The sequence below is a fragment of the Bos indicus genome, chromosome 11, assembly GCF_029378745.1.
Source record: "Bos indicus isolate NIAB-ARS_2022 breed Sahiwal x Tharparkar chromosome 11, NIAB-ARS_B.indTharparkar_mat_pri_1.0, whole genome shotgun sequence".
NCBI classification, from domain to species: domain Eukaryota; kingdom Metazoa; phylum Chordata; class Mammalia; order Artiodactyla; family Bovidae; genus Bos; species Bos indicus.
The window spans coordinates 565,835-590,857 of NC_091770.1; the positions used below are offsets into that span (position 1 = coordinate 565,835).

The window sequence follows — 25,023 nt, forward strand, 5'->3', positions numbered from 1 at the left end:
ACACGACCCCCAGTCACTGCCCAGACAAGCCTGGGCACCCAGGCCATGCTGTTCATACAGAGAACTTGGTCCACAACTGCCCGTCTTCCTGGTCCAGTAGACACTCAGGAAGAGGCTGGTGAAGTGTGAGTTACTCGGCTAGTGCACCAGGCAGAGTTTATGAACACCTTAAAAAGCAGACAGATGACTCTTGCTTTCTCTGCACATCTTTGGAAAAACAAAGGTCTTTGTGTGTATTTTCTTGGAATTAGATTTATTGAATTAGTCTTTGTGCTGCTTTCTTAGTCATACAACAACCATCTTAAACTGTTTCTCTCTTAGCTAAAACTATTTCTTCCATGGTACGTTAGAACATGAAATAAGAAGTTTAGGAAAAGAACTTTATACTAAGTTCAGTAAAAGCACTGAAAATCTGTGGATAAGCACCTGATTTCCACCGCCTTCTCTCCAGGACTCAGTCAGGTGTGGTCTGCCGCCTCGTCTCTGTAGTCAGTGGCGCCATCTCGATTCTTAAGGGTAGGTGCCGAGCTCTGGACCGTGTGCACTCAGAACCCTGACATGCTGGGATCCTGGCCCGGCGAGTCGTGTTCTTGGGGGACTTGTCACAGGAACAGTGGCTGAAAGCTACTTAAGGCCACTCGTGTTTCTTTCATTTGTGTTTATGTGTGTGCATATCTCTCACTTATCAGGAATGTTTTCATTCTACTTACTGTAGCCTTTCTGAGGTTAAGCAGGTATTTGGGTAAATGTGTAGAACTCTGGAGTTGAAGGAAGAAGGGAGAATCCTGAGCAGATCCACTGTCATTAGCACCCGTGAGATCAGATGAGAGCGGCACCAGCCCTCGGGTGAAATCTGCAGATCCCCAGGGGAGGGCTGGGTGTGCCCTGTGCCACCCCCTCCAGACTCCAGCCTGTGGGTCACCGCCTCTGCCCTGCGCAGTGCCTGGATGTCAGCTGGGCATCTTCACCCCCTCCTCCTCACTCCTCAGCCTCCACCCACATTTCCCATGGGGGCCAGGTAAGAAGAGTGCCCTCGGAGGTGCCAGCGGGACATGCCGAGTGTGGCCTACAGGGGGGAGAGGAGGCGGAGCTGCTGCAGGTGGACAAGGGGGTGGAGGTGCTCACCTGGCTGCAGGGTGTTAATGCCAGCTCTGCGTGGCACCTTGCCTTGGGGTTTCTGCAGGTCTGCTGGGGCTTCTGTATCCTCTGCCCCAGAAGCCCCTCCATCTGCTTCCGTTTATCAGCACCCTTTCTGCTTGGGCTCCTGAGCAAACCCTGTCATGCTATGTCAGATGTAATGATCCAGGTGCAAACACAGTGTGTCCAGAGTGCCTACCACTCGGCTCCCCTGGGCTTTGCCGCCCTTGCCCCTTGGCAGTCTCCCCTGAGTTCCCAGTGCTGTTCACTTGCCGTTTCCATGATCAGGCCCAGCTAGTCTCTGAAACCCGCACGTTTCTTTGTGATCCTGCCATCCCCGTACCAGCTCCGCTGATGGCACCATTCTCAGCACTGCAGCAGCGGTGACCTCCAAGAGGCCTTGGGTTACCTCCCACATGCCAGGGGAACCTTTTAGCAGAGCCGCTGGAGTGTTCTGGGGTTGGCCCCATTTGAATCGGGCTTCCCAGGACTGAACTCAGGAGGGTGGGTGGGGACATGGTGTGGCCTGTTGTCCAATCCTGTCGGTTCTGGGTTTGCCCCTCAGTGGCCACCCTGGGGAGAGAACCGCCCCTTAGCCCAGCTGCTTCCACCTTGGCCTTCTGGGGAAGCACTGACTGAGTGTCGCAGGCTGGAAGTACTGTGGTCCTTTGCTTCTGGAAGGTTCGAAGACGCGAAGAAAATGCTAAACCTTCATGAAATAGCATTGAACAACAATTGTATTGCTTCCCGAAAGGAGTTGGCTTTTTCAAGACCAACTGTTGTAACACTTGACTGTGAGGTTCCTGGGAACCTTAGCAGAAATTTCTTGGCAAAATTAGACATTTTCATGGGAAAAAAAGATGAAGAGCTCAACAGTTTCTGTCTGGCAATTACCCAGTAATACCGTATAGCAGCCGCTCAGTAAGAAAACTTTGTACCTAAAGGGGCTACACATACGAAAGAAAGTGAAAGTCGCTCAGTCGTGTCCAACTCTTTGAACCCCATGGACTGTAGCCTGCCAGGCTCCTCTGTCCACAGGGTTTCCCTGGCAAGAATACGTCATTGGGCTGCCATTTCCTTCTCCAGGGGAATCTTCCTGACCCAGGTACTGAGCCCTCATCTCCTGCCTTGGCAGAAGGGTTCTTCACTGCTGAGCCCTCTCTTCTGTTCCCACTGGCAGCCTTTGATCCACCTGCCCGTGTGCTCCGTGTCTGCCCTCGGCCCTTCAGCTGGAGTGTCCCGTCTCACCGGATATGGCCGCTCTCCAGCAGGTTGGCTGCAGGTGTCCTTGGTCGTGCTCTCTGCTCCCGGGTTTCTCTCCTTCCCGCCTCCACCTCTTTTCCTCATCGCCTGGGCGTTTCTTTGGGCTCCTCTTCAGGTTCTTCCTCCCTGGCGGTGCAGGCCTGCTGCTGCACTTCCCAGCCCTTCTCCTTCCATCTGCCCTCGGTCACCATGGAGGCACCTGCTCTGGTCTCGGCTCCCATGGGGGCCCCTCCGTGTTACTGTTCAGCCCTTCCAGGGCCCTTGGGCTCAGGGCCTTGTTGGCTGACACCCACCGGGAGGCCAGGGGCCATCATACCACTAGCTGGTTTGGCGCCGCAGGTTCAGTTCGCGATGGTCCGTAGGCCTGTGGAGAGCTGGAGACCCATCCAGTGCTTTGTCTGTCTGAGGCTGCCCGAGGCCTGGGAAGGAGGCACCCCAGTTAGAGTGGGGTCAGGGTGGGTGGCAGGCCCCCTGGTGAGGAGGCTGTCAGGACCGCAGCTCCAGGTGCGCAGAGGACGGCCTCTGGGAGAATCCCCGTTACCCTCGTCGTCTTTATCATGGCCAGGCCCAGGAGGGGCCCCAGCGACTGCTGTTCTCTGTTTAGTATTGTGGTAAAAATGCTGTTTTCTTTGGAATTTTGAGACTCCTGATATGTACGGTAGGAATGTGTGTCCTGACATATGCCTGGTTGTCAGATAAAACGCTGGGGATGAATGGAACTTGATACCAAACTCGGTTTATCTCAGAACACAGCCACCCTGCTCTGTCTCTCCTTTTCTTTCTCCTGGGGTCAGTGTGCGCCCCGCCACGCCCTGCTGTGAGACGGGGTGGGGGCTCAGCTCACAGGATTGTTCCAGCCCAGGCGGAGGGATCCTCATGCCCTTCATGGAAGGTCTCCCTTCACTTAAAGTAGATCCACACAGAAGAACGAAATTGAAGGCAAAGAAGACAGATACTGAAGAGTGTGCTGCATGTCAGGCGCCGAGTCTCCGCAGCTGTCCTCTGTTGGCTCCACGTGTGTGCTGCTTTATTTTCCAGTGAGCTTACTTGTTCAAACACCAGAGAGCTCTAGGAGCTCCTTTAATCCTTGAGAGGCTAGACCCTGCCACATCCTTCAGGGACCCAGCCCAGGGAGCAAAGCGCACAGAACTTTTGATGACATGCTGGAATTAATCTTTCTCTTTTTTTTTTTTACCCCAAGAGCCACCAGGGTAATAGCTCCTTTTCCAGAAAGGATGACCTCACTGTTTTTCATGTATTTATATTTAAAATTTTCAACTCAGATCAAAACCCTGCAGAGGTTTTCATGACTTAGATCAGCGCTTTCGAGAGTTTTCCTAAAGAAAAAAGATTGATATGCAAATTGGGACTTTGTACAGCATAGTTCATGATTCCGTAATGGAATCCGTTGGGAGAATTTTAATATAAACACAGTAATTACTTTCTGTACCACGGGAGTTCTCAGAGCGCTTACTAGGCTAATCATACATCCAGGGACGCAGTGGCACTTCCTCCTCATGCCCACCAGCCCTGGAGGTGACTGCAAGGGCATAGAGGGGTGGCGTTGTCCCCTCCAGGAAGCCCTGTACTCACTTGGACCAGCTGCACTCCCCACTCCATTTCCGTGGGAACCTAGGGGGCGCACTGGCGCGCCCGACTCCAGACCCAGTGATGTGGGTTCTGAGCCTGGATCTAAAAGGGAAGCACAGCAGGGTAAGCCCCCTGAGGAATGGCCCAGCCCGTCACCTCTGGGGTGTGGCCCCCCAGCCCTCATCCCCGACAGACCTCCTCGCACAGCTCGGGGGTGACCCAGGCTCGGTGTCCCATCGCATGGAAGAATTCCACCTTCAGCTTGAGGAACTCCTTGTAGAGGTCTGGCCAGTGCTCCCTGCCCAGCAGGAACTGGAAGATGCTCCGCTTGGACGTGGGGTTGTCTTCCTCCATGTCGGAGGCAATGTAGCTGCCACCAGAAAAGAGGGCAGGCTGGACTCAGCCCCGCAAGGGCTCCCAGCCTCAGGGCAAGGGGGGCAGTGGAGAGGCTGCCAAGGTCCCCCTGAGGAGCCAGCGTCCAGGGCAGGGTATCCAGGCCTGGGTCCAGGGGAGCCCCATTGGCTGGGGCTCCTGGATCCAGACGGCAGGACGGCGCTCAACTCCAAGCCTGTCCAGCCCAGGGCAAGGGTCTGGCTGCTGTCATTCCCCTGGGGCTCTCCACCTTGGGTCACTGTGTCTTTGGGCAGCACGCGGTGTCTCCTGGGTACATTCATTACCCCAGGATCTGACTGGTTGCCTTCCCCTCCTCTGACCCTGTGACCCCTTCTTGAACCACCACTGGGGGCCCTCGGGGAAGCGCTCACAGGGCCAGGAAGAAGTGGATCCTGTTGTAGAGGTGACCGGGAAGCCCCACACGGCCGAAGTACTCCACCACCATGGACAGCAGGTACTGCGTGGAGACAGAGAGCAGGGGAGGGCGGCCAGGGCTGGATGGCAGGGAGAGCGTTCTGAATGGGCTGTGTGCCCCACCCCCGCCCAGGTGGGAGAGCCACCCAGGGTAGGCCTTGCTGGGGGCCTCCTGGCCCTTTGACATGTGGAGACGAGCCAACCATGGGAAGCCAGGAAGGAGACGCTCAGGGCCAGTGCAGGGCACTGCCAGTTTGTCCGTCCTTCCTTTCTGGCACCAGGGGTGGGTCTCTCCAGGGCTTCCGCCCAGGCTGACGTCTGGTCCTCTGTCCCTGTGCCCATGGGGTGGTGACCCTGCAGTCCCTCAGTCCCTCCCCATGTTAGTGCTGTGAATACCTTGTCAGACACCTTCAGGAAAATGTCAGCTTCCAAGAAGCTCTGGATGACCGGATCCTCTGCAAAGGAAGGGAGGCGTGATGAGGGCCCAGGAGCAGCGAGCCTGGGGCTGTGGGATTTCAGCTCACAGGGAGGAGAAGGACAGGAAGCCTCTCCCCCCTTCCTCTATTTCAGGGAGTGCAGGCAACTCTCTTTCCCACTGGGAGGCTCAGAGCTTTAACGAGTGACAAAGCTGTTTTTTCCATTGACACAGGGAGAGTGGGTCTCAGCCGCAGGTGGTTTGCTATTGTTATTTAATCTTCAACACATGGGAGTTAATAAGTGTGCTTCACGAAGAGATACGAACCTGGTTCTCAAAGTTTTAACACAGTATTCCTGGAGCCAAAGCTTGGATATGGCCTTGGGCCTCTGGGCACCACATTTCTTTTCACTTCCTCACACTGCAAGGGTTTCCTGCCCCATCTGATAACCAAGCACCCTGTGTGGGCGGTGGGGAGTTCATACTCTCCCCCAAGCTGGGGTGGGCGGTATTGGGCATCCTGCCCTCTTTCTCCTGGATTCTGCCACTTCCTGCAGATAATAACCTGGCCTCACCTGCCCCCAGCAGGCTCATGGGGGGCTACAGTTGTTGTCCCTTGGAGGTCACCATTTTCCAGTGGTGACCTGAGAATATCAGATCCTCTTTGTTCTTCACTCTTTACCCTGGACAATGACATTTGCGCAGATGGGAGGATGGAGGGATTGTGGATCATTTTGCCCTCCCTGACACAGGGAGCAGCCGAAAGCCTGGCTCCGAGCTGTGTGATGATGAAAATGGTCTAGATCTTTCTATCCAGCATGGTAGCTGTCAGGACTTCCCCTGGCAGTGTAGTGGACAGCAATCTGCCTGCCAGTGAAGGGGATGCGAGTCCGATCCCTGCTCTGGGAGGGAGGGTTCCACATGCCATGAGGCAACTAAGCCCGTGTGCTGTGATTGCTGAAGCCTGAGCACAGGGCCTGTGCTCTGCAACAAGAGAAGCCCCCGCAAGGAGAAGCCTGCTCACAGAAACTACAAAAAGCCTGAATGCAGCAAAAACACCCAGTGCAGCAGCAAAAAGTAGTTGTTGGCCATGTGTGGCTACTGAGCATATGAAATGTGGCTGGTGAGAAGAACCAGGAACTGAGCTTCAGAAGTTTAAATATTCAGTGTTGAATAACTGCACGCAGCTAGTGGACAGTGTCATGTGTGTGTCATCCCTAAACTACCACACTGGGCCCTGCCTCAGGTCATGACGTCACCTCTGCAGACCTTCCCTGAGTATCTGTATCACAAAACTCCTACTCTTGTCCACAGTCCATCTCTAGGTGCCATTGTGCTGTGTGCTAAGTCCCTTCAGTTCTGTCTGACTCTTTGTGACCCTATGGACTGTAGCCCCCCAGGCTCCCCTGTCCATGGGATTCTCCAGGCAAGAAGACCGGAGTGGGTTGCCATGCCCTCCTCCAGGGGGTCTTCCCGACCCAGGGTTTGAACCCGTCTCGTAGGTCTCCTGCTTTGGCAGGTGGGTTCTTTACCACTAGTGCCCCCTGGGAAGCCCCTAGGTGTCACCGATGTTGTTGGTCTTTTCTGAGTCAGCTCTTCGCATCAGGTGGCCAAAGTACTGGAGCTTCAGCTTCAGCATCAGTCCTGCCAATGGATATTCAGGTGTCACTGCCTTTCCAGAATTTTCCTTCTCTGCATTTGTCACTGGCAAATTACTTACTTTTGTAATTATTCTGGGCCTCCTCCCACTTTGACCATCAAGGCAGCAAGATCTAGTTGATCCTTTCGTCACTGATCTCTAAAACCTTAACTGGATGGAATAAATGTGAGCAGAGAATTCCCCCCTTGATTTGTCCTAAACTGTCTTGATCATTGAACATAGCCATGAGTCTTTTTCTCTTCTCCCACCAAGAACTTGTCTCAGAGGAAAACCCATTGGCACCACAGCAGAACCAGAACATGAAAGCCTGGTGATCTGCTGCTGCGCCACTTGGACACCTCTCAGCTCCAAGCCCCAGGGGGTCTTGGCCACAATCCCTGGGCCCTGGGATCCTCGGTGAAGAAGAGACCTGACCCTCCACTGGCTCAGAACACACACCCAGAAGTCGATAGAAGGCTTCTTGGTCTTCTGGACGATAGCTAGGTCTTCTCCTCTTGTTCATCCTGAGTTTTGTTCCCTCAATGTGATCGATAGTCCATATGTTCCTCCTCTGCTCCCTCTTATTCCAGGACTTCAACTCAGAGACAGCTTCTGAGGAGCTGGGGTGGGAGGCCAGGGAGCTGCTCTTGTGGGCTGCTGCAGGAACAAGACTCTGTGTGAACACAAGACTCTTGTGTAAACAAGATCTGACCCACCTGGGAGGTCCTGAATCCATCCTTTTAGCTCACCTGAAGACGGGATCCTGCCACCCAAGGTCCGCCATGAGGGCAAGATGACAGTGGTTGCTCAGCAGTAACTGATGCTTCGTGGAGGGCTAGGGAAGCCAAGAACACATACCTGCCTTCACATCCGTTAGTTTCTTCCTCTTCCGGCCTCTCATCTTCCTGGTTCTCTGCTCAGGGCCAGCCTCCAGAGGGGCAGGACTGGAGGCCAGAGGGCTCCCATTCCTGGCAGCTGCTGGAGAGAGGAAGGACCCTGTGTGGTCAGGGGCGGGGACACACCTGGGAAATACTCGGCTCTTTCCTTTTCGCTTTGCTCACCTTGAGGTCTTTGCATATGATATCTGAAGAATAAGAATGACCATCACCTGCTTTGTGCTCATCTATGAAGGAGGGTGCGTGTGTGCATGCTTGGTTGTTTCAGTTGGCTTCGACTCTTTGCCATCCCATGAACTGTTGCCTGCTGGGCTCCTCTGTCCATGGGATTCTCCAGGCAAGAATACTGGAGTGGGTTGCCTTGCCCTCCTCCAGGGGATCTCCCCAACCCAGGGATTGAACCTGCATCTCCTGTGTCTCCTGCATTGCTGGTGGATTCTATACCCACTAAACCACTTCAGAATCCTCATAAAGGAGGGTAGGAATTGAGTAAATAATTACCTTTCTTTGCCGGGGAAATCTTGTGCTCCTGGGCCTCTTTCCATGGCTCTTTCTGCCTGGGGGACTCCTCTATGGAGATAAATGTGAAATTCTCTGGTCATTGGTGTCTTTAATAACTACAAAAGTGAACAAGAGAGTGGCCTCCTGTCTCCCCACCCTGGACACCCTTTCCCCCACCCTGCAGATGCACAGTCGTGAGAGTTCAGGGAATTGATGCTGGAGCCATGGCGACCTGTCACCTTCATTCAGAGACCAGGGATAAAGTGGGGGGTGGGGGTGGCGAATGACCACACGCACCTGCCTTCCCTTCCATGCACACCCTTTTCTTCTTTGCTGAGTCCTGTTGGCTTGGAGCTGTCTCCGAGGCAGCCAATGAGGAGCTCAGAGGGATCCTGTCTTTTCTGGGCAGCAAAGAAAAGAAAGAAACCAACTTGACCTTGACCAGGCCATTTCTTTCTGCTTAACTTGCTGATTGTGAGACCAAATAATATTTAAAATAGCAATAACTGTAGCTAACAGTTATTGACTGCTTAGTAAACTTCAGATATTTTTTAGTGGTTGGGAATTACTTCATTCAATCCTTATAATGAGGCATGAGGTTAAGTATATAACTCGCCTATTTACAGGTGAGGAAGCAATGATGTAATTTGTCTCAGGTTTGCTCCTTAACTGTGGCTAGAGCTGTTTGGACTTGGGATTAGAACTTGAGTCTGGGACTTCCCTGATGGTCCATTAACTAAGACTCCATGCTCCCAATGCAGGGGCCTCGAGTTCCATATTGTCAGGGAACTAGATCCCAACTAAGACCCAGTACAACCAAATAAATAAGTGAATAGATACTAAAAAAACTTCGTGTCTGACCAGTGCTCAAGGGAAGAATGGCTTGTGGCAGCCACCACTGAGCCTCAGTCTCATTTCCATTAGGGTCGAACTGGGCCACCTTTCATGCTATGTTATCAGCTCTACCTGTGTGCATGCTCAGTTGTGTTTAATTCTTTGCAAACCCATGGACTGTAGCCTGCCAGGCTCCTCTGTCCATGGAATTTTCCAGACAAGAATACTGGAGTGGGTTGCCATTTCCTTCTCCAGGGGATCTTCTGGACCAGGGGATCAAATTGCCACCTCTGGCATCTCCTGCATTGGCCACCTGGGAAGCCCTGTGAACCACTATAAAACCACGGGCAATCAAGCCTGGCAAAAGTCTGAGCAGAGTGGCCCAAGCCAGTCTGAAACAGTCCTGGAAGCTGATTGAGAGGGCACCCCCTCCAGAAGTCCAGTCCCGCCTGTGCCTCTGAGGGCAGTGTTCCCCCTGAATGATGTCCACATGCGCCCAGGGTTCTCAAGGGCAAGTTCTCTGTAGAAATCGCTTTACTCTCTCTCCCCCCTTCCCCCAGATTCATTTTGTTCTCCTCTTACCCACATCCTCTCTGGTTCTCTCCCCCCCGCACCCCAAACTTGAGACCTATTTGTATTTCTACTGCATCCCAGTCACTCATCTGGAAATTCACAGGTGGCCCCTTCCACATCCACTGTGACAGTTTGGAAGGACACAGTTCAGGACCCAAGATTCGCCTTAGTACAGAAAAGAGTGATGCCCACCCTGAGGGAACACCACGAGGCTCCCTCAAGACCTAGGCCCCCACCCTTACTCAACATGCAGACTTACAGCAGCGGGAGAAGACCACGGACTGTAGCCAAGTGTTCAGGATCCCATGGCTTCCGAGATTCCGGAGCCCTTGCCATGAGTTCATGATGATGTCACACCATTCCGCCAGGAAGTGCTCTTGGGTTTATAAGACTCTCAAGGAAAAGACTGTGGGCCTCAGGAGGAGGGAGTTAGTGTCCCAGGCTGAACACTGGGATCACTTTCTCTTGCCCCAGTAATAGCTCTGAAACTCAGCTTTTGTTTTGTCTAACCAATTCATGTTTCTAAATGAAAGTGATACATCCACATATCCAAAAAGTGATAAAAATTGATGAATATCCATAATAAAGTTGTTTATTTTTTCTATCTTTCCTGTGTTTACTACATTTCTTGATTTGTGTTTAGCTATGATTATATTGGAGAAGGCAATGGCACCCCATTCCAGTACTCTTGCCTGGAAAATCCCATGGACGGAGGAGCCTGGTAGGCTGCAGTCCATGGGGTCGCTAGGAGTTGGACACGACTGAGCGACTTCACTTTGACTTTTCACTTTCATCCATTGGAGGAGGAAATGGCAACCCACTCCAGTGTTCTTGCCTGGAGAATCCCAGGGACGGGGGAGCCTGATGGGCTGCTGTCTATGGGGTCGCACAGAGTCGGATATGACTGAAGTGACTTAGCAGCAGCAGCATGATTATATATATTAAGATTTAAAAATTTTGACTTTTCAATTTATAATTGTAGATTCACATGCAGTTGTCAAAACTGATAGACAGACACTATACACCCTTTTTAACAAATTTCCTTCAGTGGTACAGACTTGTATGTCTGTAGCAGAGTATCACCATAGGAGATGGACATTGCCGCTTGGGCTCAGCTGTGGGGCACAGGCTTAGTTGCCTCAAGGTATGTGGGATCTTAGTTCCCAGACCAGGAATGGAGCCCATGTCCCCCCGCATTGGCAGGTGGATTCTTAACCAATGAATCATCAGGGAACTCCCATGTAATTTTTTACTTTCAAAAATATATAAGTGGAAACTATAATCTGGTCTATTTTTTTTACTTTGCATAATTATCTTGAGAACTATTTATTGAGTTGCATAGATCAATAGTTTATTCCTTTTTATCGCTTAGTCGTAATCCATGGTTGTATGGTAAAGTGCATATTTAGTTTTGTAAGAATCTGCCATATCTAGGGTAGCCCTGTCATACATCCCCAATGCGCTCAGTCATTTCAGTCATGTCTGACTCTTTGTGACACTATAGACTGTAGCCTACCAGGCTCCTCTGTCCATGGGATTCTCCAGGCAAGAATACTGGAGTGGGTTGCCGTGCCTCCTCCAGATGATCTTCCTGACCCAGGGATCAAGCCTGCATCTCCTGTGTCTTCTGCATTGCAGGTGGATTCTTTACCACCGAGCCACCAGGGAAGCCCATGTACATCCCCACTAGGAGTGAATGAATAATCCACTTTCTCCACATCATTGTCAGCATTTGGGTTATCACTTTTTATTTTAACCATATCTCATTGTGGAATTAATTGGCACTTCCATAATGATATTGAACATCTTTTTATGTGTTTATTTGCCATCTGTGTATCTTCTTTGGTGAAATGTCTGTTCATGTTTTTTTCCTACTTGAATTAACTTCTTTACCGTTGAATTTTGAGAATTTTTTATGATATATATCCCAGATACAGGTCCTTTGTAAGATATGTGATTTGCAAATATTTTCTCCCAATCTGTAGGTTACCTTTTCATCCTCTTTTTTTTTAAACCACTTTTTCTTCTGGTTTTACTGAAATATAACTGACATTCTACACTGTATAAGTTTAAGGTATACAAGTTTTATTGATATATGCTAAACAGCATAATTTTCACTCATTTAAAACATACAGTTCAATGAATTTTAGTGTATTTCCACAGAGTTGAACGACCATCACCACAATCTAATTTTGGAACACGTCTATCCCCCCAAAATATTCCTCCTCCTCATTTGCACCCACTCCCCATTCTCACCTCCAGCTTTAGATAGCCGCTCATCTTCTGTGTCTGTTTTGCTTACTGGGGATTGGTAGAGAAATCAATTTGGAAAGAATAGTTCACTGCTAAAAGCCGTTTGAAACAGAGTCATCTTAAGTACTTTATTGATAAATGAGAAAACAGTGGCCCTGCACGCACACAAACATGGCAGAGGCCGGGCCCCTTGAAAACGTTCTTTCCACGGGGAGCCTGGCTGCCAGAATTTGTGGTGCAGTGACCACAAGTTCTGCCATGGCTCCCTCTGATTGGCACCCCATGCCCTCCCCAGAGTTGAGGGAGACAGAGGGTGGGAGGGTGAGGGGAGAGTGGCATCTTCTCTCCTCCCCCAGACACTCTGACTCTGGTTGAGTCTGTGGTCTCCACCTCTCGTTCTAGCCCCACAGAGCAGTATATCCTGAAGCCAGAGCTGCCCTGAAGCTTCCTCCATTCTTCAGATTTCACAAAAGATATGACTCTTGGAGGGCAACTTGGGTTTTTTGGTGGGGGCAGGGAGGGTGGTGAAAGGGGACAGGAGCAGAAGCTTCTTTATGGAGTCTCTATATTCTGGAAATTTTTCTGTCCTGGGAATCTCCAGCATAGGTAGGGTGGAGGGAGGCAAGTTTGTTACTGTCGCTAGCGTGGACTCCAGCACACATGTCTTCAGGGACCAGTCAGCACCCCCACGGGGAAGCCAGCACAGAGCTGGTGGCCCAGAGGGCTGGCGAGGGTGTCAGTCCTGGGCAGCAAACGTCACCCACCCCAGTTCTACACACCGACTTGGGTCTAGGTCTTATGATGCTTTAAAAGAAGCCAGAAATCCGGACTTTTTATTAAGTGAAATCTTGCATATTTTAAACAATGGCAACAAATGGAAAAAATGGAGTGCTGTGTGGAGGGCATGCAGAACACGGCAGCTACTAAGCCTGACCAGGGGCTCTGCATTTCAGGATTTGGCTCTGAGAGCCACTAGCAGGGGATTCCAGTGTGGGCAGGGTGATGGGGGGCTTGACAGGGACTAGTCTCTTCTTTTGATTCATCAGGCCATGTCTGTGCAAGACTAAATTGACGGGGTCATGTTTTTCCTTTAAAGCATTCCCTCTCAGGACTTCCGTTGTTGTCCAGTGGTTAAGAATCCACCTGCCAATGCAGGGGACACAGGTTCAATTCCTGGTCCAGAAACTTGGATTCCACGTGCCTCAGGGCAACTAAGCCTGCTCTCTAGAGCTGTGATTAGCAACAAGAGAAGCCCCCGCGCCTCACAGCTGGAGCATAGCCCCTGCTCACCATGACTAGAGAAAAGCCAGTGCAGCCATGAAGACCCAGCGCAGCTAGTAAATGAACAAACCAAACAAGAACAAAACATCCCTCTCCAACTAGGCTGTTGCTGCTCAGTTGCTCAGTCAGGTCTGACTCTGCGACCCTATGGACTGCAGCATGCCAGCCTTCCCTCCTGTCCTTCTCTATCACCCAGAGTTTCCACTGAGTCGGTGGTGTTAAATAGGGCACCGACGGCCATGGAGCTTCTGTGGTCACTCTGGGGGCCACAGGGATGAGCGTGTCCTCCCCACTGCCCTTCCTGACGCTGCCAGCCCCGTTTCCGCCCTTCCTGTGATGGTGTCACTCTCCCCACATAGGAGTGGTGGTGGAGACGCCGTGGCACCAGCCTCCGTGTTCCCATCTTTATGAGACTGCTGGCAGCGGAATGGACTTCCCTGGTGGCTCAGACGATAAAGAATCTGTCTACAATGCAGGAGATGAGAGCTCGATCCCTGGGTCGGGAAGATCCCCTGGAGGAGGGCATGGCAACCCACTCCAGTGCTCTTGCCTGGAGAACCACATGCACAGAGGAGCCTGGCGGGCTACAGTCCGTGGGGTCGCACAGAGTCGGACATGGCTGAGCCGCTAACACACATACACAGCAGCAGGATGCAACTGGGCTCTGTGGCTGCTGATGCTAGGAAGGTGTCTGTGGGTTTCCTCTTCTCCCTCTTCCTTGATAGGGTGTGACTATGAACCCTCCTGGCTCTCTCTGCAGGTGTTGGTGTTGGCGGTAGGATGGTGGCTGTTCTTCCTGCTGGGGTTTGCCACTGTGAGTTCAGGAGGGAGTCAGGAGGGTGACTTGTGCAGCCCTTTGAAGAACACAGTAGGGACTCTATGGTTATTTGTGGAATGGATGCTACCATTCATTTTTAAAACATAATTTTATTTAATTTTGGCTGGGTCTTCATTGCTGCGCGGGGATTGAACCTGTGTCTCCTGCATTGGCAGGTGGCTTCTTTACCACTGAGCCACCAGGGAAGCCCAGCAGTCATGGTTGATAGAGGTCATTGCTGCTGTTGCATGTTGAGACAGCAACCAACTTTTCAGAAACACACTATCGGGAGTTATGAAGACATCCTCCCACCCCACCTCCCCCATGCTCTCAGCTGACCAGTCATATTCAATTACTGAAATTAGAGGAGGCCTTTGTTGGGGTTACACCATCAGCAACTGAGGAGAACCCATGATTTCACGTAGGCACTGCAGAGGATGAATGGAAACATATTCCATGGGACTTGCTGCTTCCCCCAGAATGGAGCCTGTGCTGCCCCTACCTACAGTGAGGGGCAAGTGTCCTAGAGTGGAGTCGTTCTGACTGATCTGAGCAATTCTGGATGAGTCGGGTAATGCCCGTGATGCTGAAGGTACAATAATATAATAACCATGAAGATACCTTTGTGAACCACACAGCAAGGCATATACATACTGTTTTCCCAATAAAGCATTTGAATAAGGATGTAGAACAAGGTAGAAGCCACAGCTTCCACTAGGAAGGTAACATCTATTCCTCTGCCTGAAGGCTGAGGAGGAACATCTCCCTCGGGAACGTGGCCAGGGACCCTGAACGACACTCAGTCTCTTGCAGTGGGCGGATGGTGTAAGGCAGACGCTTTGACGAGATTTGGGGATTGTTTTTAGATTGTGAATGGATACATGTTGGACCCACCTGGCTGGGACTGAAGTCAAGGAGAGCTCCACCGATGGTGACCCCAGACCACACGGTCAGCAGTCTCTTCCCCGTGCCGGGCACCCGCGTGTGCTCCCCTAAGATGATCAGATCTTACGAAAGAGCGTGTAGCATTGACCTGAACCATGAAAGGTTTGGGGGAAACCTCTGTTTATTCTCAAGAGGCTTAAATCATCCATCTTCCCTCCATTCACCCTCTTGATGTATCTGAGACCAACATCTGTTAACGTATGATCCCCAGAGTGAATATGGGAGCTGAGAGGAGCACCTCCTTTTGTCCTGCGCCTCTCTTGTCTTGCTTCTTCACTTAGCTGGGGTCTACCTGGAGTTCTCAGTGAGACACAGTCTGCTCTGAGCCTTTTCCTCAAAGAGCCCGTTTTCCGGGAGAAGAGTACACTTAGCTGCTCTCTTCTCAGCTGGGCAGTTAGAGGAAATTGGGCTCCCAAGTCGAGTATCGCGGATTTGACTTTGAGAAAGAACTTGGGGTGGTTCTGGGTATTTTGGGAACATTTAGATAACATTTCCTATTATTTCTCTTGAGAAAATTTCTTTCCTCTGAAGTCTACTTTATTTGATATAAATGTAGCCTCTGTTTTCTTTGAACTGATCTTTGCAAAGTGTATCTTTCTCCATTCTTTAATGTTCAACCTACCTCTGTTGTTATAGTTGAAGTGAATTTCATGTAGGCAGCGTATTGTTGGGTCATGTTTTCTAATCCACTCTGTCTTTTTAGTATGTTTGTTTGTTTACCACACTTTGCAGCATGCAGGATCTTAATTCTCTGACCAGGGATTGAACCCATGCCCCCGGAAAGCATGGAGTGTTAACCACTAGACTGCCAGGGAAGTCCCTAGTAGGTGTATTTAGAGTATTTACATTTGCTTTTTAAAACTTTTATTTTATATTGGAGTATAGGCAGTTAACAGAGTCGTGATAGTTTCAGGAGGACAGGAAAGGAACTCACCCATACACATACATGTATCCCTTCCCCCTCAGATTCCCGCCCCGCCCGGGCTGCCGCATGACACTGAGCAGAGCTCCCTGTCCTACACAGCAGGTCCTTGTTGGTGATCCATTCCAAGCACAGCAGCGCGCACATGTCCACCCCAAACTAACTATACCTCACGCCTATCCTTCCCCACCCCTGGCAACCGTAAGATCGTTCTCTAATGAACTACTTACACTTCGTGTCAGGATTTGTATATTAGGGCTAAGCCTGCCGTTTCCTCTTTCGTTTCCTTCCTGTTCTCTTTTTTGGTCCTCTGTTTTCTTTTTCCTGCCTTCCTGTGAGTTGTTTTAGTATACTTTATAACTCCAGTTTGGGGTAGAGCATTCTTGTGTATTTCTTTGTGTAAGTTATTGAGTGGTTGTACTTCTGGGAGCGGGTGAGAGCCCAGGATCTCTATGCGGCTTCCATCGGCGCTGCAAGTGGTGGGGCATGTTTTACCCCATGCATGGATGAAAATTCTGGGCTCTCACTCAGCCCTTTCTGATACCATCCTGGCTGTGGAGGGAACACCAGAGCATCTTGTTACAACCAGAAGAGGATGGATGTTTTGGTTCTCTGTGTGTGCATGTGTGCTAAGTCACTTCAGTCATGTCTGACTCTGAGACCCCATGGAGGGTAGCCCGCCAGGATTCTCTGTCCATGGAAATCTCCAGGCAAGAATACTGGAGTAGGTTGCCATGCCCTTCTCCAGCGTCTGGTTCTCCACTCATCCTTCAATAACAAGTGTGGGACTAAGGCCCCCCCTTTGTTTTTCATGGTGTTTGGCCGGAGTAGGTGGTTTTTGTCCAGAAGTTTTCTGTTTTGCTAGGCTGCTATCTTCTTGATCTTTTAACTAAAAAGAGCCGGCACATCTTGGGGGGCTTTTTGCCTGCACCCACTGGTGTTTCTAGGTGCCAGCTTCTCCAGCCCAGTCTGAGATATAAGAAGTCAAGAAGGAAACTGGAGAACTTACTGCTGGGTTGTTCCTCAGGTCCTGAGGTCCTCATCCAATCTTCTTTTTCTTCTCTACCTTTCAGAATCTTCTCATGTTTCATCTATAACATCCAGGTTTTATAACTGTTCTTAGCAGGAGGAATATGGAGAAGTACATCTTGTCTGTAACCAGAAGTCCAGGGTAGTAACTTTTTTGTTGCTGTTACGTTTTGAGCTTCTAGCCTTTATTATATTATCAACAAACTTTGTTCAACACAGGAAGTGGTTTCCCTGAAAGCTGCATTTGTAAATACAAATTATCAAGAGATTAGGGAGAAAAATGCAAACTGAAAGCTCTTGACAACTTCACGTTACACTTCTTTTCTTTTTCATTCGATCATTTTTATACTTAAATTTGAAAATGCAGAGGTGACATTAATCACATTCTGTCAATCCATGGAATCAGAAGAGATATAAGATGACTTCTTAAAAAATAAATGAAGCACAGAACACTGCTCAATAAAATAATAAAAGGAAGTCTCAGCATAACTCTGTCACAGATAGCAGGCTGTCTGAGGACCCTCCTGGACCACCAAGCCCTTTCTCCTCCTTCCGTGACCCCTTAGGCCTGGCCAGCGGGTCTCCCCAGCACAGGGAACAGGTGTGGTCTTACTCGGGCCCCCTTTTCTCTTCCCTTCACAGATTTGTGAGAGGGAAACAAAAACAAATGTGTTCCTTCGCTTTAGGTGGAAGGGCTTCATGGTTGGAGACCATCTTAGAGGAAAGTGCTGCCCCAAACGTGGTCTGCTGTCCCAGACCAAAGTTATAATTAGACCAACACTTTGGCGTTAAGTATGGGATCGTGGCCAACACAGTCCAGTTCCTACCTTCCAGAGTTGTTGCGAGGATTGGCTGATGCACGATGGGTTTGTAAATTCCTTAGATCTCAGCCAGGTGAGTATCAGGCGCCAGTGGTGCTTAGGATGTGCTTAGGTTGGCTTGCAGTGCCCCCTGCTGAGAGGAAGCCTGAACAGCAACACAGAGCATCTTGGTTACTGGGCAAAAATTCTCCCGGCCAGTGTACTCAACCTCTTTAGTGGACATAAATGCTTAAGGGATTTACAATTTAAATGTACTTTAAAATTTTAAATGTACTTTAAAATCACTGTGAAAAATCACCGTCTTAAATTGTTAATGTGCTCAGTTGCTAAGTCATGTCTGACTCAGCGACCCGCTGAACTGTGGCCAACCAGGCTCCTCTGTCCATCAGATTCTCCGAGGAAAGAATACTGGAGTGGGTAGCCATTTCCTCTCCAGGGGATCTTCCCTACCCAGGGATTGAGCCTGTGTCTCCTGCGTCTCCTGCACTGGCAGGCGGATTCTTACCACTTGAGCCACCCGGGAAGCCCCAAATTGCTAAGGTGCAGGGATTGTGTTTATTATTTTGCACATGTCTCTTGAGGGGCTGCCGTGGTAACTTATGGAGAGTGTCTTGAGAGTGTAAAGGTCACATGACTTGAGGAGTTTATAACATTTTAATTTGAAATAATGTGCGGTGTTTATGGGATAACTTATTAGAAGCTCAAATGTATTTATGGATATTGATTAATCTAAATACCACTTCTGTTTGAGAGAAGTTGTTAACTATTTTTTATCTTGTTGACAGAGATTGGGTCTATGCTAATGTTCCCTCTTCAGTGGGTTTTTAGGTTAAACGAAGCTGTGCTGCGGTCCTGGAGTGCACTGGCTGGACCGTGCAGTCCAGCGTTCCTGTGTAGTGGGTGCAGAAATGCAGGGGGTCTGTGAGGTACAGGGTCAGCAAGCAGGGCCAAAGAGAGGGCCACTGAAAGGCATGGTCATAGCTGTGGTCAGAAAGAACATCACTTCCTCAAATACAAAGTTGTTTCCTCCCTGACTACTGTTAAGCACTGATGGGGCAGGAAGACCAAGGTTTTAGTTGATTTGGCCCTTTATTTATTTAAATTAAGAAAACGTTTGTTTAAAGAGCTGACGTCAAGAGCCTGGGTTTATATCAGTTCACTTCAGTCGCTCAGTTCCGACTCTTTGCGACCCCATGGACAGCAGCACCCCAGGCTTCCCTGTCCATCACCGACTCCTGGAGCTTGCTCAAACTCATGTCCATCGAGTCAGTGATACCATCCAACCATCCCATCGTCTGTCGTCCCCTTCTCCTCCTGCCCTCAATCTTTCCCAGTGTCAGGGTCTTTTCCAATGAGTCAGCTCTTTGCATCAGGTGGCCAAAATATTTATATGCGTGAAATGAGTTCAGTTCCTACATGCAGGCTTCTTATAAAAGCTGTAGAGGAAGGAGGAGATGGAGATGAAGATGAAGAAGAAGAAAGAGGAGACAGAGGGAAAGGAAGAAGAAGGCTGGCACCCAGAAATCACCATAAAAGTGAATCACGGTCTCAAGATGGCATTTGGCAAGAGTTCCCACAAGGGGACAGTGTGTCCATGGAGCGGAGAGTGAACAGGTAGTGAGCACGCATTCTGATAAACAAGGCAGCTGTGCAGACCTCTGGGGTCGACTGCAAGGACCCTGAGACTCAGTGAGTGTGGACGAATGAAGGGGATGTGGGAGGTAAAGGTGGAGGACACAGCCCAGAACTCAGTGGGTCTGCCAGAGCGGAGGGCGGGGGCTGGGTCAGGTTGTGGGGGCTGCAGGCAGCCACAGGCGGTGGGCACACGGGAACCAGGCCGGGGCGCTGGGGTGCTGCGGTGGCTGTCCTCGTCCCCCCGACCTGGCTTTGGCGATGATCAAATGCTTTCACACATGGCTCTTGAGAAGGCAGGAAAGTGGCCACTGGGCGGGCCTGGAGGAGGGGCAGAAAATGAGAGAAGAGCCCCCCGTCCTTCCCCTGCCTGCCTCCTTCTCCCTGAGTCTCCCTGCTCTGCAGGTGCCTCTGCCCCAGGCAGGTCTGTGCAGCCGGTGAAGGCTGCTGACTGCAGTGGCCCCATCACCTGTCTTTCTGGAGGCCAAAAGTCCCAGGGTCTTGTTGGATTTCAGGATGTCAGCCCACCAGGATGATGGTGCCAGCACAGTCCTATCTCAGGGTCTGGGCTCAGATCCCTCACACTCTCACTGCCCCTGGAAGCTGTTCTGCCCTGGGCTCCTGCCACCCAGCCACTCCCCCTGGTGGTCACCTAGGAGAACATGAAGTGAAGTGAAGTGAAGTTGCTCAGTCCTGTTTGACTCTTTGCGACCCCGTGGACTGTAGCCTACCAGGCTCCTCCCTCCATGGGATTCTCCAGGCAAGAGTACTGGAGTGGGTTGCCATTTCCTTCTCCAGGGGATCTTCCCGACCCAGGGATCAAAGCCAGGTCTCCCGCATTCCAGGCAGATGCTTTAACCTCTGAGCCACCAGGGAAGCCCATGGAGAACATGATCTGCCCCCAATTCTTTGTGAACAGGCTTCAGAGCATGAATATCCTCTGAGCTGGCAAAGTTTCATTATTTAAGATTAGTTTGTATTTGGGAAATAGCCAAACTTTTATTGGCCTCAAGAGTGCCCCCTATCATAAGGTCAGTGATGGAGTAGTTAGTAGCTGAACCCAGAAGAGGGTCAACCCATATTTGTTGTCATGAACCAAGAGATGGAATGGTGGTTATAAAGGTACGGATGCTTCATTTGCTTGTGGAACTTTCAAGTGAGATCTTCCAAGCTATTAAGAGGATGCTCGGATATCATTATGCTGGTGTGTTTACTTGGGAAAATAGACAATGGATTACAATTGTGTTGTAGTTTAGCTTCCCAACAAGACGCCAAGAATGCTTCATTTTTCTCTCTCTGTAACAGAAAGGTAATTAACCTAGTGATCAAACCCCTCTGTGCCCTGGTTTCCTCACTTCTAAAATAAGAACAAACCTGATGCAGCTGGGTTGAGGATTAGAAGAGGTACGTTTGTCAAATGCTGCTGGGAAAGATTGAAGGCAGGAGGAGAAGGGGACGACAGAGGATGCGATGGTTAGATGGCATCACCGACTCAATGGACATGAGTTTGGGTCAACTCCAGGAGTTGGTGATGGACAGGGAGGCCTGGCGTGCTGCGGTTCATGGGGTTGCAAAGAGTCACAACTGAGCGACTGAACTGAACTGAAATGCACTGCTGGGCTCAGATGATTGAATAAAGAGGATGTGGTACATTTATACCGTGGATATTACTCAGCCATAAAAAGGAAAGAAATTAGGTCCTTTGTAGAGATGTCAATGGACCTAGAGTCTGTCATACAGATTGAAGTAAATCAGAAAAACAAATATTGTATATTAATGCATTAATGTAGAATCTAGAAAAATGGTACAGATGAACCTATCTGCAGGGCAGGAATAGAGACGCAGATGTAGAGAGTGGACCTGTGGATGCGCTGAGGGAAGGAAAAGCTGGGATAAATGGAGAGAGTAGCACTGGCATATTATATGCTGCCATGCGTAAAACAGAGGGCTGGCAGGGAAGCTGCGTACAGCACCGGGGGCGGCTGGGCGCTCTGCGGTGTCTGGACAGGCGGGATGGGGGTGGCAGGGAGGGAGTTTCACGAGGGAAGGGATATGTGTCTATGTATAGCCGATTCACTTCATTGTACAGCAGAGACTAACACAACATTGTAAAGCAACTATACCTCCCCCCACCAAAAAAGTTACCTGGCGAGTTGTATAAAGTTGCAAACCACAGTGGCGTGCACGCCCCTCATCTCCAAATCTAAGCATGCACGTGATGAGTCATGCTGTCATGTAAGTTCCCCTTGTCCTGGAGTGCCCTTCAACTGGCAGCGGGAGACCCAAGGGGCTGCCTCTTAGACACTAGCTCAGGGGGTTGGAGCCCTTTGCTAGGGAGTACAGGTCTGGAAATCAGCTCCAGTGTGGGACAGCTGGTTAGTGGCATTTCCCAGTCCCCACCGTCCTGCCTACCCTGTCCATCCCGCGGGTAATTGCTATGTGATCCCAGCAGAGGCCAGCAGGTGGCAGAAGACACACACCATGGCCCCCGCTCGGCCCCCATTCGGCTTTTCCCAGAAGGAAAGGTCTATTTCTAACCCAGCTTGGCTTTATGGCAGTGCCTAATGACATGGAAAGGAACATGCAATAACTACTGGTATTTCTGTAAACACACATGCTTAGAGCAGCTGCCACTTCGGGGTGAGGACAGAGGGAACGCTCAGCGAGAGGGCTCCTGAGGACAGTCTATAAAAGGAAAACTCTGTGGGTTTTTAATTGAAGAGCCTCTCAGCTAACCTTTGTGACTCATCAAAAGAAGCATTTTGAACCCGGAAGGAGAGTAATAATACATTTTTTGGGTTGTAACTTGGTCCTCCTTTCGCCCTGCCCCTCCTCCTGCCCCCCACCGCATCCCCCACCAACAAGGGCAGATTTCAGAAGGACCAACCTGTGGGGCAGAGCCAGCACTTTCCGAACTGATGTTGGCTTACTTTCCTGTCCTTTGGTCCTGGCAAGTTGCCTGCTTCTTGGGTTTGTCTTTTCTCTGCAAGAAAGTTGTTTTGAATCTCATTCTGCCATTAATAAAACGTATACTCAATAGATGTGAACCTGAAGAGGATACACATCACAGCAAAGCAAAACACGTCATTTGGTCAACGAGGGAGCAGTGAGGATTGGACAGTTAGAACCTTACACGGAACAACAGACGGGTTCAAAACTGGGAAAGAAGTACGTCAAGGCTGTATCTTGTCACCTTGTTTATTTAACTTAATGGCACCCCACTCCAGTACTTTTGCCTAGAAAATCCCACGGACGGAGGAGCCTGGTAGGCTGCAATCCATGGGGTCGCTAGAGTCGGGCACGACTGAGCGACTTCACTTTTCACTTTCACTCATTGGAGAAGGAAATGGCAATCCACTCCAGTGTTTTTGCCTGGAGAATCCCAGGGACGGGAAGCCTCGTGGGCTGCTGTCTGTGGGGTCGCACAGAGTCGGACACTACTAAAGCGATGCAGCAGCAGAAGAGCACATCATGCGAAGTGCTGGGCTGGATGAATCCCAAGCTGGAATCAAGATTGCCAGGAGAAATATCAACAACCTCAGATATGCAGATAATTCTACTCTAATGATCACTTCATGGGAAATATATGGGGAAACAGTGGAAACAGTGTCAGACTTTATTTTGGGGGGCTCCAAAATCACTGCAGATGGTGACTACAGCCATGAAATTAAAAGACACTTACTCCTTGGAAGAAAAGTTGTGACCAACCTAGATAGCATATTCAAAAGCAGAGACATTACTTGGCCAACAAAGGTCCATCTAGTCAAGGCTATGGTTTTTCCAGTGGTCATGTATGGATGTGAGAGTTGGACTATAAAGAAAGCTGAGCGCAGAAGAATTGATGCTTTTGAACTGTGGTGTTGGAGAAGACTCTTGAGAGTCCCTTGGACTGCAAGGAGATCCAACCAGTCCATCCTAAAGGAGATCAGCCTGGATGATCATTGGAAGGACTGATGTTGAAGCTGAAACTCCAATATTTTGGCCACCTCATGTGAAGACCCGGCTCATTGGAAAAGACACTGATGCTGGGAAAGACTGAAGGCAAAAGAAGAGAGTAGCAGAGGATGAGGTGGTTCCATAGCATCGCCAACTCAGTGGACATGAATTTAAGCAAACACCAGGAGACAGTGAAGGACAGGGAAGCCCGGAGTGCTGCAGTCCACGGCGTCGCAAAGGTCAGACATGACTTAGTGACTGAACAACAACAACAATTTTAATATGTGTGGACACTTTAAAACATTGTAGTGAAATACACAGTGAAACGTTGACCACCTTAACCATTTTAAGTGTATGTGTGTGTTACTTGGTCAGTCGTGTTGGACACTTTATGACCCCATGGACTGTAGCCCACCCGGATCCTCTGTCCATGGGATTCTCCAGGCAAGGATACTGGGGAGTGGGTGGCCATCCTCTTCTCCAGGGGATCTTCCTGACCCAGGGATCGAACCTGTGTCTCCTGCATTACAGGCGGATTCTTTACTTTCTGAGCCACCAGGGAAGCCCTTTAAGTGTATAGTTTGGTGGTATTTAATACATTTTTAAAGCAACTGTTTATTTTTTTCAAAAATTATTACTTTAAAATTTTTATTTATTTTTGGCTGCTCTTCAGTGTAACCATCTCCATCATCCATCTCCCCAGGTTTTCCTCTCGTAAAATAGAAACTCTGTATCCATTAAACCCTAAACTCGCCATTGTCCTCTCCCTGCGAACCCTGGCAACCACCGTCCCACTTGCCGTCTCTGTGAGTCTGATTGCTCTAAGGGCCTCCTGTAATTGCAGTCACACAGGGTTTGCTCTTGTCTGGCTCCTTTCACTTAGCACAGTGTCCTCAGGGTTCATCCATCCTGTAGCAGGTGTCAGAATTTCCTTCCTTTTGGTGGGTGAGTGATACTCCACCGCACATGTAGACCACATTCTGTTTATCTATTCCTCTGCCGATGGATGCTTGGATGGTTCCCACATTTTGGCTATTGTGAATGAGGCTGCAGTGAACACGGGTGGGCAGATACCTCTGTTGAGACCTGCTTTCAATTCTTTTGGGTCTATGCTCCCACGTGGGATGGCCGGACACGTGGTCGTTTTATTTTTAATCTTTTGCGCAGCTGCTCTACTGTTTTCCACAATGGCTGCCCCATTTTATGTTCCCAACAACAGTGCATATGCGTTCCAATTTCTCCACATCCTTCCCAACACGTGTTATTTCTGTTTCTTTTTTTCTGGATAGTAGCCATCCTAATGGGTGTGAGCTGGTGTGTAGACACTAGACACTGTTCTTTCTTTTTTTTCCTAGTACTTGCTCTTGAGTTGGCTGTGTGTGCATGCTAAGTTGCTTCCGTTGTGTCTGACTCTTTGCAACCCCACAGGCTGTATTCCGCCAGGCTCCTCTGTCCATGGGATTCTCCAGGCAAGAATACTGGAGTGGGTTGCCATTTCTTCCTCCAGGGCATCTTCTTGGCCCAGGGATTGAACCCATGTCTCCTGCATCTCCTGCATTGGCAGGTGGATTCTTTACCACTAGCAGCACCTGGGCAGCCTAGGCAGATTGATATCTTCTTATGACAGTGGTCTTGCGATAGATAGCTCTCCCCCGTGCCACCTCCTGGAGCCTCCGCCCGCAGAGCCCTTCGTATGTGGGTACTTCTAGGTCCGGCCTCACTACCCCAGGGA

The 25,023-nt window shown here is 50.0% G+C and overlaps 1 protein-coding gene across 1 annotated transcript; it reads right to left on the bottom strand.

The window, feature by feature from the left end:
* Positions 1-124: 124 nt before the first annotated feature.
* Positions 125-9,959, bottom strand: LOC109565486 (putative speedy protein E7). Its single transcript, XM_070798168.1, has 9 exons — positions 9,915-9,959; positions 8,546-8,649; positions 8,249-8,317; positions 7,710-7,829; positions 7,311-7,508; positions 5,194-5,252; positions 4,755-4,840; positions 4,186-4,360; positions 125-4,092 (listed from the first exon to the last, which is right to left on the bottom strand). The coding sequence occupies exons 2-9, from the start codon at positions 8,559-8,561 to the stop codon at positions 4,033-4,035; spliced, it is 783 nt and encodes a 260-aa protein (XP_070654269.1). The 5' UTR covers positions 8,562-8,649; positions 9,915-9,959; the 3' UTR covers positions 125-4,032.
* Between the last annotated feature and the right edge of the window lie 15,064 nt (positions 9,960-25,023).

Bases quoted from the DNA above. Each gene is read 5' to 3' on its own strand.
- LOC109565486 (XM_070798168.1), bottom strand. The intron at 7,830-8,248 runs GTAATTATTTAC...TCCTCTCTCCAG, and splicing joins GATTTCCCCGGCAAAGAAAG to CAGCTGCCAGGAATGGGAGC. The intron at 4,093-4,185 runs GTCTGTCGGGGA...CTTCCCTTTTAG, and splicing joins CCCCCGAGCTGTGCGAGGAG to ATCCAGGCTCAGAACCCACA.